Consider the following 17,032-nt stretch of genomic DNA (forward strand, 5'->3'; position numbering starts at 1 on the left):
GTGACACTACATTGGGTTACTAGCTGTGACACGACATTGGGTTACTAGGTGTGACACTACATTGGGTTACTAGGTGTGACACTACATTGGTTTTCTAGGTAGGAAGTGAGTGTGTGGGAAATATAATGTTTGTTGGAATGTTTGTTCAGTCCAGATGATTGTTTTTCTACACCAGGCCTTCCTTTTTAGTAGACTTGCATCAAATGCAATAAATTGATACTATTTAAAAGAGTGGTAGTTGAACCCAGGTCCGGTCTGATGAAGACACCCTTGACTTTCAGGAAATTACAATCACACTACTATCTCCCTCCCCCAAACAATGACTGTGCTGTTATCTATTTTATTGAGTAAAGAGCATTGACCACTAGTGGGCTGTTGTATGGTTGTCCCACCTTGCTATGTTAAGATGGATGATATTCTCTGTCTGTGTAGTGTCCCTAAAGGGTTTGTAGATTACCTTCTCCATGAGTTAGAGGCTTGGTGTGTGTGTGTGTGTGTGTGTGTGTGGACGGGAGTGAAGGTTACCATGTCCCTGGGGCAGGGGTTTGGTGATGTTGTAGACAAGCTTTTCACTTGGCGTCTCAGAGTCCACAAAGGACAAAGCTGAGGATGTTAACACGGTCACACGATCTTCCAGTGCCTGCATGAGCAAGAGATGGGGGCAGACACACAGAGATCCAAGGTGAAGACAAAGACATGACAGCACCAGCTAACACTGATAAAAAGCATCTGATACACATCAGCGTGCTCCAAGAAGAACACGAGGAAATCCTGGATGACTCACACAAGCACACACACACCCACATTCACCTGCCTCACATGTTTGGAAACATTCCCTTCATTTGGGACTACTCGATAGCCAGAAATATGATTAGTGTTTGTTTGCCCTCTGCTCTGTTTGTCCCTTACTGTTATCTGTAGGTCACAGGCAGGAGCCAACTGTGGAAACCCAGGGAGTTCAGGCATCACTCCGATGGTGAAGGTCTGAGCATCACTGAGTGTGTCCGGGGAACCTTCACTGGACACCTGGGGGAGGAGACGGACATTTCTCAAACAGCGTTTAGAACTTTATTATTCAGCACAGAAATGGAACCGGCAAGCCCAGGTTGGATCCAGTCTAACACACAGCTGAAGGGGAATCCTGTTGTTGGTCAAGTACAATATGAGAATGTTTTGCTTGTTGTTACAAAAAACCTAACTAGCCAAGAAGTCCCTGATACGGAAACGAAAAAAGGTGGGCCCTAATCATGACTTATAAAACACAACCTCAAATGAGACGCAAAGCTAGCCAGTAACATTTGTGAACATGTTGTGTGCTGCCTAAAGGTAATGAAACACCGCAATACCTGAAACAAATCAGCTTAAGAGGAATTTGCCACGTTAACAGATTCTAAACTGTAAGGTCAGATGCCAAGTTTTCCCCCCTACAGACGAACATTCACACTGTGAATGTAGCAGTACATCTCATCTAGGAGAGTTCACACACCAACACTTCTCCTTTGGAAGATAACCAGAGTAGTTTGAATGTTAAGGCTGTAAAAGGACACTTGAACCTGGAGTCTTTCTTTTTAACACTAGGGGGAGTTTTCCCGGACACAGACTATCTTGGCCTAGAAATAAAAATGAATGTGCAAGGAGATTTTCCAATGATCTAGATTTTTTTAATCCAACACTAGTCTTAATCTTGGACTGGGAAATCATGGCAGGATGGTAAAGGGTACAACAGTGCTTAATGTTCATGTAAATAGTACACACTGCCCCAGACACCTCTGCACACCTCCACTGGGTCAGTGGCGTTTCCTGTCCGCCATGAGCCCTAAAAATGGAGATTCTCCATTAATCCAGATCATCCACAAAGCTAGATAAAGGACAGGCATTTGCATCTGTACTCTGTCAGTGGCGCTGTCCATTCGTTGTGAGCCCAATGAGCCTGGCGTTGCCGACGGGTCAGCGTACCCGTGAGATGGACAGGTGCCAACAGCCCTTCACCAAAGCACTCACCTGGAACTGAAAGGTGTCCGCCAGCGGCCCGCTAACCCCGGCAGCGCCAAGGTGTCGGTACCAAACAGTGCCCTCGTTCACGTCCTGCTGAGAGAACGAAGAGAGGGCCGTGGAGCTCTTGTCATCAGGCGAGGGCTGCCAACTGTCCACAGGGCCGTCTGCTGGCATGGGTACCAACACCACCTCACCTGGAGGAGAGAGGGGGTGGGCATTTTGTGAAGGGAGAGAGAGAAGGTTGGAGTTGGAAACCAAATAGGAGCGGACAGAGAGGAAAGTGAGAGTCTGAAGGATATGCCCGTTTTATTACCAAACTGAGGTGAGAAAGCAGAGAACGTGAACGTTGGAGAAGGTCAGTTTAAGTGCTGTACCGTATTTGGGGCTTCCGTTGGAGGGCACTATGCTGTAGATGATCTCGTCATCACTGGCACCCTTGAACTCTGCCCTCAGATACCTTTTCCCCAGCTGAACCATGCCACCTCTTCTCACCCACGTGTTAGGCAGGGACACAAGGCGAGGGGAGTGGGTGCTCTGAAAAACACAAGACACACTGAGTAACAAGCATTCTTTTCTTTTCAACGGCAGAAGCTGTTTCAAAGGACTGTAATTCAATACGGGGTTTTTTTCAGCGAGATGCCCAGACTGTCGGGACTTGAAATAAATAATTTGTATCAGAGCGAGAACTTGTCTTGAGTCCAGCCAACCCCTGTGCTCAGCAACACAGTGCCAATTGGGGCAGAAGCCAAATATCTGTTTTCTAATAAAGAAATAAAAACAAGAGAAACAGCAATTTACATTAAGAAGAATCTCTCCAGGATGTTATCAATTAACAAGAACCTTCTAGATCCAATGACAGTCAAGGACAGATCAGAAATGGACATGATTGGCTTTGGGATACTTAGAAAGACCCTCTGTTCCACAGCAGTTCACTGGGCAGAGATAGATTGGCTCACAGACATTCTGTTCACAACCTCTCATCTACAGACAATCTTAGCAGATCTGGAGCCAGGCGAGAGAGAAGGGATTAAAAAAGGAGAAAATGATAGAAGAGTGTGAGGAAGGAAGAGAAGAAGGATGAAGAAGAAAAGTCACAAGAAGAGGAATAAATAGAAAGAGACTCAAAAGGGCGGGGGGGGTTGGAACCTGCACAACTTGGAAAGATTTCCCCAGAATGGAAAAAATGAAATAAAAACCTGTTACAAAATGTTATAATCTACCTATCATTCCTGTCCATCAAAGCCACTGGTTGTTTGAGCCAGACTGCCAATCAAAACCCAAATTCTCCAATTTGCCAGGGAACCAATGAAAACACAGGGACCACCAGGCCCAAAACTGGCCCCCTATTCTCTTCATAGTGCACTTGGTTTGGCAGTCCTTTAAGCTGGTGTAATCTGTGGTAGGGGTTTCATTTGGGACACAGGCATGACCTCCCTCTCCTTCTCTCTTTTGTCCTCCTCTGTTCAAATTGTACTTTATTATTCCCCGCTGATTATTATCTACCCAATGTCTGTAAATGTGTTGAGAATAGCAATGCCAATATTTATACTTAACAACGGATGCCCATATGTACTGTATAATAACTTACTTCACCCTATATTCACTGTTTATAACTATGTTATGTACTGTATAATAACCGACTTCACCTTATATTCACTGTTTATAACTATGTTATGTACTGTATAATAACCTACTTCACCCTATATTCACTGTTTATAACTATGTTATGTACTGTATAATCACCTACTTCACCCTGTATTCACTGTTTATAACTATGTTATGTACTGTATAATAACCTACTTCACCCTGTATTCACTGTTAATAACTATGTTATGTACTGTATAATAACCACTTTCACCCTGGTATTCACTGTTAATAACTATGATATGTACTGTATAATAACCTACTTCACCCTGATATTCACTGTTTATAACTATGTTATGTACTGTATAATAACCAATTTCACCCTGGTATTTACTGTTTATAACTATTTTATGTACTGTATAATTTTTCACCATTGTATTCACTGTTGATCACTATGATCGTATCTGACTATATTCAGTGTACTACGTTTTAGGGCCCATACAGCTGTGGTTAAAACCAGTGCCTTTACAGGGAGTAGAGTGCAGTTTGGGACCCACAGAGTGCTCAGCCATCCATCACTGGCTCATTAAAGACTGGCTTCTCTATATGCTCCATCCCTTTCAGGCTCCTTTGTGTTCACATTGAGGCTAGCCTCGGCCAGACTTGGCACTGCTTGGCAGAGATGCACATGGAAGGGAGAGCAACGGAGACAGCAGAATTACGGGTGACGGAAAATCTGAGATCTCAACAATCTAATGTGGTGCTCGTAGTGACCTCACCTCCATCAGCTGTATTCAGTGGACTAGAAAATCATTAGTGGGAATCAGCCGCAGAGAAACGGTCTAAATGAAGGTTTGAATGGGACATTACTCAGGTCCACCAACAGCGGAATGTGAAGGAGGGTAAAACAACTAATTGAAGTTCTATCAGCAGGTTTAAGACAGCGCAGAGGCAAGGAGGAGGATATGGTTAGTAAGAGAAGAACGGACGTGGAAGAATTATGATGTGTAGGAGTAGGAGTATGAGTATGAAGAGGAGTATGAGGAGGTGGAGGGAATGTGATGCATATGACGGAGAAAAAGGATGAAGAGGAGGACGAAGAGGAGTTGGAGGAGGAAAACAAACACTTTTGACAAAACAACTATCTTCATTCATTTAAAAGGCTTTAAGGGGCATTATTGATATATATTGATATTTAATGTATCACTAGTATGAATACAAGCATTAATGACCAAAAGATTGCCGGAGCTAATGTTTTATTGTAATGCTTAAAATAATTTATTCTACAAAATTGTTCTGAGTGAGATATTCCCCATTTGAACTTTCTCACTGGTCCGGCTATCAGTTTGCATAGACTTGTTATCTCCTTATACTCGCTTCAGATACCCACAGTACTATCCTCCCACCCTAACCCACCCTGGACTAACTGGTACTATACCGGTCAGTACTGTCCTCCCACCCTAAACCCCCTGGACTAACTGGTACTATACCGGTCAGTACTGTCCTCCCACCCTAAACCCCCTGGACTAACTGGTACTATACCGGTCAGTACAGTCCTCCCACCCTAAACCCCATGGACTAACTGGTACTATACCGGTCAGTACTGTCCTCCCACCCTAAACCCCCTGGACTAACTGGTACTATACCGGTCAGTACTGTCCTCCCACCCTAAACCCCCTGGACTAACTGGTACTATACAGGTCAGTACTGTCCTCCCACCCTAAACCCCCTGGACTAACTGGTACTATACAGGTCAGTACTGTCCTCCCACCCTAAACCCCCTGGACTAACTGGTACTATACCGGTCAGTACTGTCCTCCCACCCTAAACCCCCTGGACTAACTGGTACTATACAGGTCAGTACAGTCCTCCCACCCTAAACCCCATGGACTAACTGGTACTATACCGGTCAGTACTGTCCTCCCACCCTAAACCCCCTGGACTAACTGGTACTATACAGGTCAGTACAGTCCTCCCACCCTAAACCCCCTGGACTAACTGGTACTATACAGGTCAGTACAGTCCTCCCACCCTAAACCCCCTGGACTAACTGGTACTATACAGGTCAGTACAGTCCTCCCACCCTAAACCCCCTGGACTAACTGGTACTATACAGGTCAGTACAGTCCTCTCACCCTGTCCTCCCACTCAGCTTTCTGCCTTGCTGGCACCATAACAATAACAATAGCGACCAGAAACAAAGATATTTTCAATATTGTTAGTAACAAAGAAAGTGCAACTGTGCATGTGTTCAGACATTGCTCGAGGAAGTAGGCCTGCTTTAACACTGGCAGCATGAAAATCTTTAAATTACAGTACAATGTGATGCCAAACGTAATACGAGTGCCAAGAGAGAAGCTCCTCTTTCATCGGAGGTCTGATCATTTCCACGCTATTATATCAGCCAACAGATTACGATAAAAGGTAATAATGTTTACATTTGCTCACACAGAAAACATAAAAAATGGCACAGCCAAGCTCCCTGCCTCCCTGCCTCCCTGCCTACCTTCTGGATGATGTGGACCTGTAAGAGGATGTTCTGGTAGCTGTGTCCATCGTTGACCTGTAGCAGCATCCGATCACCTTTCCCCGGGGACCCGTCGTGCACATACAGCACCTGCTCCTGGGACAACTCCTCCAGTTTAAACTGGCCCAGTGCCCGGTCACCATGGAGACGGGTCAGGAGGCCATGTTGTGGTGGGTCCAGAACCATGACCAAGACGTCCTGAGTACAACATAGAGGGGGATGTTCAGATGCAAACATAGTTGCACACAACACGCAAAACACACACCAACACGCAAAACACACCAACACGCAAAACACACACCAACACGCAAAACACACACCAACACGCAAAACACACACCAACACGCAAAACACACACCAACACGCAAAACACACACCAACACACAAAACACACTTACCTGAGAGTTGTCTGGGTCATCGATCTGAATCACAGCCTTGGAGATGATGGCGGTCTCCCCTCCCTCCACCAACAAAGAATTGTGGGTAAGAATCTGCGGAGGCTGTGTGTTGAAAAGTACAGGTCGTGTTCAGTTCACTGAATTAAAATTCACTGATAGTGACAGCATGGCTGAAATGCAATATTATAATTTAGTTATTGAATAATTTGCTAGAGAAGAGAAATTGGAATCACTTTAGAACGGCAGCAACATTTCAAAGCTTCAATAGTGAAACCAGGGGGGTTGCTGAATTATCTGAAAGTCTCGGCTATTAAGAGAACAGATACTTCAACAATGGTCGAAACATGGTCTATCCTATCCAGCCTTCAGCCAGCCGAGCTGTATGTGTCTACAGTGTGTGTGTGTGTGTGTCTGTCTGCATGTATCTACAGTGTGTGCGTGTGTGTGTCTGTATGTATCTACAGTGTGTGCGTGTGTGTGTGTCTGTCTGTCTGTATGTATCTACAGTGTGTGTGTGTGTCTGTCTGTCTGTATGTATCTACAGTGTGTGTGAGGGTGTGTCTGTCTGTCTGTATGTATCTACAGTGTGTGTGTGTGTGTCTGTCTGTATGTATCTACACTGTGTGTGTGTGTGTGTCTGTCTGTATGTACCTGGAGTGTGTGTGTGTGTCTGTCTGTGTGTGTCTGTCTGTATGTATCTACAGTTTGTGTGTGTGTGTGTGTGTGTCTGTATGTATCTACAGTGTGTGTGTCTGTCTGTATGTATCTACAGTTTGTGTGTGTGTGTGTCTGTATGTATCTACAGTGAGTGTGTGAGTGTGTGTCTGTCTGTATGTATCTACAGTGAGTGTGTGAGTGTGTGTCTGTCTGTATGTATCTACAGTTTGTGTGTGTGTGTGTGTGTGTGTGTGTGTGTGTGTATGTCTGTATGTATCTACAGTGTGTGTGTGTGAGTGTGGGGCTGTCGCCTGTATGTTGATATAACAGTCCTTATAACAAGTTTGTATATAACAGAATTATTATACAAACTTAAACCAGACATAAACCAGAAACCGTCCACAGTTCCCTGCATTCAGAGGTCATGACTGGTTTAGTGTTTCAGATAGAGACACATTAATTTAGCATTTACCAGGTTGACTGAAGACATCCCACTATGTACAACAACGATTGGGGAACAGTTACATACACAATGATTCCAAGATTCCTAGTTAGTCAAAGTTAAATCATGTCCCTCTACCTGCCTGTGATGTTCACCCAGCAGAGGAGCCCTGAGTTAAATCATGTCCCTCTACCTGCCTGTGATGTTCACTCAGCAGAGGAGCCCTGTGTTAAATCATGTCCCTCTACCTGCCTGTGATGTTCACTCAGCAGAGGAGCCCTGTGTTAAATCATGTCCCTCTACCTGCCTGTGATGTTCACCCAGCAGAGGAGCCCTGTGTTAAATCATGTCCCTCTACCTGCCTGTGATGTTCACTCAGCAGAGGAGCCCTGTGTTAAATCATGTCCCTCTACCTGCCTGTGATGTTCACCCAGCAGAGGAGCCCTGTGTTAAATCATGTCCCTCTACCTGCCTGTGATGTTCACCCAGCAGAGGAGCCCTGTGTTAAATCATGTCCCTCTACCTGCCTGTGATGTTCACCCAGCAGAGGAGCCCTGTGTTAAATCATGTCCCTCTACCTGCCTGTGATGTTCACCCAGCAGAGGAGCCCTGTGTTAAATCATGTCCCTCTACCTGCCTGTGATGTTCACTCAGCAGAGGAGCCCTGTGTTAAATCATGTCCCTCTACCTGCCTGTGATGTTCACTCAGCAGAGGAGCCCTGTGTTAAATCATGTCCCTCTACCTGCCTGTGATGTTCACCCAGCAGAGGAGCCCTGTGTTAAATCATGTCCCTCTACCTGCCTGTGATGTTCACCCAGCAGAGGAGCTCTTCTCTCCTTCTTGCTACGATGCTACTGTGCCGGGCGTAACCCAGGGATACAGGACTGTCCCTGTGCACCCAGGTACCAAGCTCTTTGCTGCAATAAATTACTGCGGCCCCTGCAGAACCAAATTTGCAACATGAGACCAAGTCTGTGTCCAACTCTTCACCCTACTCTGTTAATGTGTGTGTATGTGTGTGTAGCTCTGCTTCATGCTAAGTAGTGATACTCTGCACCGTTCTAAACAGATATCCATTGTTCCCAGTGCACAGCGCTGTTCTGCTCCTCACTAAATCACATAATATTGTTAGCCTTGCAGAGAAGAGAGAGGTGTCCAGCTCAGCAGCCTGTTAAATCAACCCCCTGGTCATCGGTCAGTCAGCCTGGAGCAGGGCTGTCTGCACTCACATTTCAAGGCTTCAATGTGGCTAATTTAGGACCCCCGTCGGACGGGCTCCAACTCCAAGCAACCGCAGCATGCTCCTAACCCAAGTCTGGGGGGTAGGGTGTCATTTGGGACACGACCCAGGTCCCCTCTGGTTCTCCACCTGAGTGCCGCCTGCTAACTAGCAAGGTCCCGCCCATCATCTCCCTGGATTTATAAATATGTAAGCAGCCAATGGTTTTTAATGTATATGTTTAATCCCTGCATGGACATAGGAAGACCAGCCGCTGGGGGCTCTTAATGATAGAGAATACCTGAATCTGACTATGGAGGACAGTGGTCTAATATCACACAGCAGGAGGATTTGGAGTAGTTATCAGCGCCCCACACTCCTAGGTTTAGGGGTCCAAGCTAGTTTCTTACCAGGATCCAGAAGCACTTCATCTCTTCAGGCAGGCAAGCAAGTCTCTCTGTTTCTCTCTAACTCTTTCTCTTTACTTCTCTGTCTACCTCTCCCTCTTTCCCTCTCTCTCTCTACCTCTCATTCGTTCCCTCTCTCACCTCCTCTCTCACCTCCTCTCTCACCTCCTCTCATTCTTTCCCTCTCCTTCTCTTTCATTCACTCAGTCTTAATCTTCCTCTCCCTCTTTCCTTCACTTCAGTCATCCCACCTCTAATGCCCTCTCTCTGTTTCTCTTAGCCTCTCTCTCTCTGTCTCTCTCTCTCTCTCTCGCTCTCCCTCTCTCTCTCTCTCTCTCTCTCTCAGTTTCTCTTAGCCTCTCTCTCTCTCTCTCTCTCTCTCTCGCTCTCTCTCTCTGTTTCTCTTAGCCTCTCTCTCTCTCTCTCTCTCTCTCTCTCTCTCTCTCTCTCTCGCTCTCTCTCTGTCAGTCTCTCCATCTTGCAAACTCTGTTGTGGCGGTGAAGTCATGCCTTACAGAAAAGCATTGCTTGGCATGAAACAAACCTATTTGACATGAGTGTTAGCTACTAACAGACTGTAGGCATTCTGCCTCATGCCCAAACATGGCTATGCCACAAACCTACAATCACTTACAAATCCCCTCTGAAACATGGACAGAGGGCTGTGCTAACCTTTCTCTGAGTTTAAAGTCTTAACTCACTATTTGGCACATTTCCCATGTATCCAAAAATGTATTTGTACTGTTTTTTTCATGCATCGTTCTCATGCTGTATCTGGGCAGGCAGGTGTGGCCGGGTTTATATTTGTCCAGGAGCTGTCTGTGCAGCGCCAGACTTCAGCTACCTCCCAGGGAACAAAACAAAGAATGTTGCTTCCTGGTTAAGGGGGGAGTGTATTGAAAACAATGCTGATATCCCAGCGCATACTGTCCTGGAGAAAAACCCATGGATGTCTGTGTGTGGTGGTGTACCTGCATAGATACTGCCTGGACATGAACCACCTCTGGCTGAGAGAAGAGCTGAGGGTCTGCCACTCGTAGGGTGAATTGGTCACCCCTGGGACAACACAACACAACACACACTCATTACTGAAAGGCAGAGATAAATGGAGAGAGGGAGTTGGAGAGAGATGACTAATGACATTAAAAGACATTCCTTTCTCTGGCTGTTCAGACAACTCACTTTGCCTGGTTCTTGTCATGAGTGAAGCAGACCTGACCGTCCCGTAGCTGAGCCCAGGAGAAGGTGTCGTCCCTGGCCAAGTCTGTCTCCCGACCCTCCTGTAGGACAACCAAACGCCCGCTGCTGGGGGTCTGCAGCAGCTGGAACAGCAGGCTCTCTAGGGGGCTGTCAGGTGAACATCCAATAAAACATACGTTTAAGATACTTCACATTAACATGCCACACTTTTCTCTGGTGAACAAGAGGATGTACTTCTAAACCTCAAAAGACTCTACTAACTAATTAAATGGTGAACACCAAAAACATTGTAAAATAAACATTTAAAGCACAGTGAAATTGTGAACCAAAAGGGAGAATAAATATTTCAACCTGTCTTGGTCCTGGGCAGAGAGAAGGGTGGTATCCAGGGGTTTGATCCCTCCAATGGGCACCAGCAGAGAGCCATTGAGACGCAGGGTTGGAGCCTGGATGTTTACTGGATGTAGTAGAAACCACCAGATGGAAAGAGGGAACAGCTAATTACTGGTGTACCCCAGGGCTCTGTACTAAGTCCTCTTTAATGTCTGACTACTGGTGTCCCTATGGGCACAATACCAGGTCCTCTTTAATGTCTGACTACTGGTGTCCCTCAGGGCTCAGTACTAGGTCATCTTTAATGTCTGACTACTGGTATCCCCCAGGGCTCAGTACTAGGTCCTCTTTAATGTCTGACTACTGGTATCCCCCAGGGCTCAGTACTAGGTCCTCTTTAATGTCTGACTACTGGTATCCCCCAGGGCTCAGTACTAGGTCATCTTTAATGTCTGACTACTGGTGTCCCCCAGGGCTCTGTACTAGGTCATCTTTAATGTCTGACTACTGGTGTCCCCCAGGGCTCTGTACTAGGTCATCTTTAATGTCTGACTACTGGTATCCCCCAGGGCTCAGTACTAGGTCCTTGGGTGTTCTCTTTGTCTATGAGTCACTTGGTTCTAACTACGGTACTGCAATAGCAACAAAGATTTACCACGACAAGTCTTCTTGTAAGCAGAGAAACCTTGGCCACAGTCCAGAGTGCAGTATCCGTCTTTAAGGTAGGTGCTTTGTTTACATACAGTGCAGCGACCCATCCCCTCACATTCCACACAGTCACTAGAGCACGCTGGGTAACATGAGGAGGGGAAATGACAAAATGACCAAAAAAATTGCGCAATCAAAGTTAAGTTCTTGAGGATGCTAACATGATTTGTCTATGTCTCAATAGTGGTTGTTGTTGAGTGCAGATACATCCCTTGATATGATCAGATTTTATTGTGATATCTATATTGAACAGGTGTTTTCAGATCAATCAAATGGCAGAACGTGTACATGTCTTACGTGTACAGAGCAGCAGACTGGTGTCCAGGAAGTAGCTCCTTCCACACTCTGATACACAGTGGCCCTGCAGGCTGACATAGGGAGACTGGCATCTGCCACACTGACCCGGCCCCTGACAAACCTCACAGTGCTCATCACAACCTGACACAGCAACACACAGACAGGTGAAAACCAGAGGGAGGGAGAGAGAAAAGGCAAGGGAGAGCGTGAAGGACACAAATTGGAAGGGCTGAAAAAAACAGTGATTTCATTAAAATTGTGAAATAATAATTATATTCAGGCACATACTAAGGCATCTCTCCCCGTCCTGGTAGGACCCCGGGGAGCAGCGCTGAGTGCAGAGTCCGTCCTGGAGAACGTGCCCTTCCATACACTGCAGACAGTCAGTGCGCAGGGGTCCAGTACATGCATTACAACTCCAGTCACACTCTGGTTGAGAGAGGCAGGGTGGAATTAGGAAACAGAAAAGAGACACAGGCAGCCAGACAGGCAGCCAGACAGGCAGCCAGACAGCGTCAGAGACGGAAAGAGAAGAATGGAGAGAGTTAAAGGTTGAGTGTGAAAAAGAGAGATATACAGAATGAAAGTGTTTTTTTTGCACCCCAGAGTGTGAGATGGAACAGGAGAGTTTGTGAGAGTGCCTGAGTCCTGCTGAAGCAGAACAAGCATCTCCGTGTCCTCCTGACTAATGAGAAAGATGATTAACAAACTCTTATTCCTGAATGACTCTATGTCCTGTTGTAAGCAGAGCACGAGGCTGCTCTCCCTGGACCATGACATCCAGACAGCTGACACCTTCAATCTGGACCTCTGGCAGCAAACCATTAAGAAAGCTGCTTGACCGGTGAACACCACTTCCCTTCAGAGGACTTTCCCATTGTCTGTGTGAAAACTGCACAGCTCCCTCTCTTCCTTACTTCTCCCTCTCTCACCCACCCCACTCCCTCCACCTGCCTCCCTCTCTCCCCCACCCCACTCCCTCCACCTGCCTCCCTCTCTCCCCCCACCCCAATCCCTCCATCTGCCTCCCTCTCTCCCCCACCCCACTCCCTCCCTCCCACCTGCCTCCCTCTCTCCCCCCACCCCACTCCCTCCCACCTGCCTCCCTCTCTCCCCCCACCCCAATCCCTCCATCTGCCTCCCTCTCTCCCCCACCCCACTCCCTCCACCTGCCTCCCTCATTTCTAATTCAGTTTGTCCCTCCACAACATAACATCTCCATTGCCTGTTCAGACAGAGCAACAGCAGATGGAATTTGGCACAGACACAAACCCACACACCGACACGGAAGTGTCTTCGACCCTCCTGTGGTTCACTCAGGGTTCAGGGAACCTTCCAGGTAGAAAATGTCGTGGTGTTTTAGGTGTGTTTGTGTGTGTGTTTTTGTTTATTTGTGCGAGCGTGTGTGTCTAGCTGGCTGGGGGGGATAAACAGAGTTGGTTTTATTTATTGACTGTCCAAGTGTTAAAACACCTGCTGAGATGCTTGTCATCCTATCACACACACAGACACACACGCACACACACACACACACACACACACAGACACACAGACGCACATACATGCACACACACACGCACTCACCCATGAACACACGCACCCACACAGACACATACACACGCACTCACCCACGCATGCACGCACAGACGCACGCACAGACATGCACGCGCACACCCACACAGACACATGCACGCACGCACATACACACACACAGACACGCACACACACACTTACACTCTCTCTCACACAAACACACAAACACACAAACAGGGGCACTGTGTAGAATATATTTTCCACATTGAAACTAAAGGAATGGCAGTGGCACGATTTGGTTAAAAATCAAATAGTACCATGTACTACGTTTAAAAAAAACTCATTCTCCTTTTTGCTAAATTCTTAACATATCCTACATCTACTTCATAAGACTGGTTTATACACCAGCGCTAGTGAGTTTCACTTCCTCTTTTAGTGATCATATTACAAAAAGCTTTTGGTGCCATGTGAACACCTTGTTAATGGGCTCGCTCCGTTATGTGCGAGAACACCAGGGTTAATACCCCAACATATACGTGCATGCACGCACGTACGCACACCCAAGCACGCACCGACACACTCCTTCCAGGGAGTGTACCACGTTGCAGCCTCCATCAGGGAAGTGGAATCCCAGAAGCCACTGTGTTGTTTTCAGGGAAGTGGAATCCCAGAAGGCACTGTGTGTTGTTTTCAGGGAAGTGGAATCCCAGAAGGCACTGTGTGTTTTCTAGCTTGCGTACTTTCACACAAAATAATGTACAGGCCTGATTTTAAGACAGGTGCATTATGGTATGTCCGATTTAGACACTTGACACCGATACAAAACAAAATACCTCCTAAATTAAATGTCCAATTCAAAATGTATTTCCTCTTCCTGTTAATTGCATCATCTGCCCCAAAGTTGTATTTATTTAACCCTTAGCCACACTGCAGAAGTCACCCTCGGATTTTCGCCAGCAACACGGGACCACAAAGTGCCACTCTGAGGAAGTGTGTAGTGCACAGGGCTCAGTTTGAGATTCATGGATACACACACACCTTTCTTCACGGCCTCCTGTACTGTAGGACCTGGTGCCCTGATTGGCCCTAATCCTGTCAGATGGATGAAGTGGTTTCATACCTCAGGGGCTGTGCTGCTTCACCCTCACAATCTAATTAGGTTGTGTTTCACCTCAGATAATAAAGCAAACAGCAGTCATATCTGCATAGAATTCTGTTGTTGTTGACTCTTGAATTTGACTGAGGAGTTTAGACTTCTGCCACAAAAACAGGCCTAACGGAGGATCTCATACTTGACGAGAGGATTTGTGTGTGTGTGCGTGTGTGTGTGTGTCTGTGTGTGTGTGTAAATGCGTGTGTGGAAGTGTATACCTCTGCAGACACGGGTGGTAACGTTGAGGTAGTACTGGTGGGCACAGCTGTCATACTGGCATTCGCCAAATAGCAGCACCTTGGCTGGGTCACGACAAGACGTACACACTCCGACTGTCTCACAGGTCAGACACTGCCAGTCACAAGCTGCAAAACAACACACACAGGACATCCATTTTCCTACTGCCCACCCTTAGTACCCACTACACTGGTGTTGTAAGCACCACGCACGATCTACTGAGCTACGCAGGACAATGGCATCCTGGGAAATGTAGTCTATAGTAAAACAGGGTGGAGCCCGGACACGACAAACCTCTGCATTGTCTGTTGTTGTCAGCATAGTAACCCAGGGGGCAGGTGGGGCCACAGAGTCCTGAGGATAGCAGGACATTTGGGGAGGGACAGGAAGTACAGGACAGAGGCCCCTCCCCACTGCAGTCCGCACAAGAAGCATGGCATTCTGGGACAAAAACAGGAATAAAACTTCAGTAACAACCAATATAAAATTTATTACAATTACAACTGCCATGGAATAATAGAATTCATTGAACGTCATAAAACATGTAATAAACAATGAAGAACTGTTTCTTTACAGTTCTCAAACACAATTACATACATTCATAATTGACACCTCGGCTCCAAAGTGAAGTGAAAATCAATACATTAAACACAATCAAGGACTGAGCTAAGTAGATGAACAATATGAACGCTGACTCCGAGACCACAATCAACTAACAATGGATTTCTTAATATGGGGAGAAAGGCATCCCTCTCCTGCCTCAGTCTATGGCAACACTAAGCAATAGGTATTCTTGAGTGTGCTTGGGTTTTACTACGTAAAGAGGGTCAAACGTTTCTCCAAACTGTTGATATAGGTTTGAGTAACTTTAAGTTAGGGTAAAGATATTCAATATTTTTCTGTCCCCATTTTCATTACTCAGTGGTATGTGATATATGTTTGTGTGTGTGTGTGTAACAGAACTTACTCTTGCAGGCTCCGTGCCAGGGGAAGTAGCCTTGGGGACAGCGGGTGACACAGTGGTCACCTAGCAACAGGGTCTTAGCAACCTTACACCACAGACACACACTGCCCACCCCAGACTGCAGGTCTGCCACACAGCGCAGGCAATTGCTGCTGCATTCTGGGAACAGAGAAAGAGGGCAAAGGTCACACAGTGCCCAATAGGCACATGACATTACCCAATAGGCACAGAGCTAGGATCCGCTTACCCCCTAACCTATCACATAAGGGTTACAGATGCAATATAGAGATCTATCATAGAGGGTCCAGACCAGAGGTATTAATCTCTTACGATATAAAGTCTGGATTCTGACGGTTTTCTGTGCCCCACTGGGTGACCAATGAGTAAATCAGTCCCGATTGGAGGGCTGTAATGAAAAGACGGAGTGGAACTGGTCTGGAGCTCCAGTGGAGTTCAAGGGGTCTAAATCCACAGAGATGAAAAGAGAGCAACCCGATTTTGGTCTAGCATTTGCACAATAACCTGGTTGCATAAGCGTGCACACCCTTAAACTAATACTTTGTTGAAGCACCTTTTGATTTTATTACAACACTCAGTCTTTTTGGGTAGGATTCTATTTGCATGGCACATCTTGACGTGGCAATATTTGCCCACTCTTCTTTGCAAAAGCGCTCCAAATCTGTCAGATTGCGAGGAAATCTGTGCACAGCCCTCTTCAGATCACCCCACAGATGTTCAACTGGATTCAGGTCTGGGCTCTGGCTGGGCCATTCCAAAACGTTAATCTTCTGGATTTGGATGAGTGCTTTGGGTCGTTGTCATGCTGAAAGGTGAACTTCCTCTTCATCTTCAGCTTTCTAAAGGACGCCTGAAGGTTTTGTGCTGAAATTGGCTGGTATTTGGAACTGTTCATAATTCCCTCCACCCTGGCTAAGGCCCCAGTTTCAGCTGAAGAAAAACAACCCCAAAGCAAGATGCTGCCACCACCATGCTTCACTGTGGGTATGGTGGCCAAAAAGTTCAAACTTGGTTTCATCAGACCATAACACATTTTCCCACATGCTTTTCAGAGACTTGATGTTTGTTTTTGCAAACTTCAGCTGGGCTTGGAAATTTTTCTTTTTAAGAAAAGGATTCCGTCTTGCCACCCTACCCCATAGCCCATTCATATGAAGACTACGGGAGATTGTTGCCACATGTAGCACACAGCCAGTACTTGCCAGAAATTCCTGCAGTTCCTTTAATGTTGCTGTAGCCCTCTTGACCAGTAGCCTCCCTTACCAGTTTAATTCTCATCTTTTCATTTTGGAGGGACGTCCAGTTTTTGGTAATGTCTCTGTTGTGCCATATTTTCTCCACTTCTGGGTTCCATGGAAT

At 46.3% G+C, this 17,032-nt stretch overlaps 1 protein-coding gene across 4 annotated transcripts in view; it reads right to left on the reverse strand.

Annotated features, from left to right (window-relative positions):
• The window catches only part of fras1 (Fraser extracellular matrix complex subunit 1), a 189,835-nt gene that overhangs the window by 47,970 nt on the left and 124,833 nt on the right, over positions 1-17,032 (reverse strand). For all 4 annotated transcript variants that reach the window (XM_034296447.1, XM_034296446.1, XM_034296445.1 and 1 more), the window contains 15 exons: positions 15,659-15,814; positions 14,986-15,132; positions 14,673-14,819; positions 12,057-12,197; positions 11,769-11,909; positions 11,419-11,553; positions 10,782-10,887; positions 10,413-10,577; positions 10,202-10,286; positions 6,505-6,606; positions 6,086-6,304; positions 2,370-2,529; positions 2,002-2,189; positions 910-1,026; positions 526-640 (listed from right to left, as the gene is read on the reverse strand). In XM_034296447.1, the coding sequence (XP_034152338.1) occupies positions 526-640; positions 910-1,026; positions 2,002-2,189; positions 2,370-2,529; positions 6,086-6,304; positions 6,505-6,606; positions 10,202-10,286; positions 10,413-10,577; positions 10,782-10,887; positions 11,419-11,553; positions 11,769-11,909; positions 12,057-12,197; positions 14,673-14,819; positions 14,986-15,132; positions 15,659-15,814 (2,124 nt within the window). The remainder of the gene's footprint in view (positions 1-525; positions 641-909; positions 1,027-2,001; positions 2,190-2,369; positions 2,530-6,085; positions 6,305-6,504; positions 6,607-10,201; positions 10,287-10,412; positions 10,578-10,781; positions 10,888-11,418; positions 11,554-11,768; positions 11,910-12,056; positions 12,198-14,672; positions 14,820-14,985; positions 15,133-15,658; positions 15,815-17,032) is intronic.

Source organism: Esox lucius, chromosome 13 (assembly GCF_011004845.1).
Source record: "Esox lucius isolate fEsoLuc1 chromosome 13, fEsoLuc1.pri, whole genome shotgun sequence".
NCBI classification, from domain to species: domain Eukaryota; kingdom Metazoa; phylum Chordata; class Actinopteri; order Esociformes; family Esocidae; genus Esox; species Esox lucius.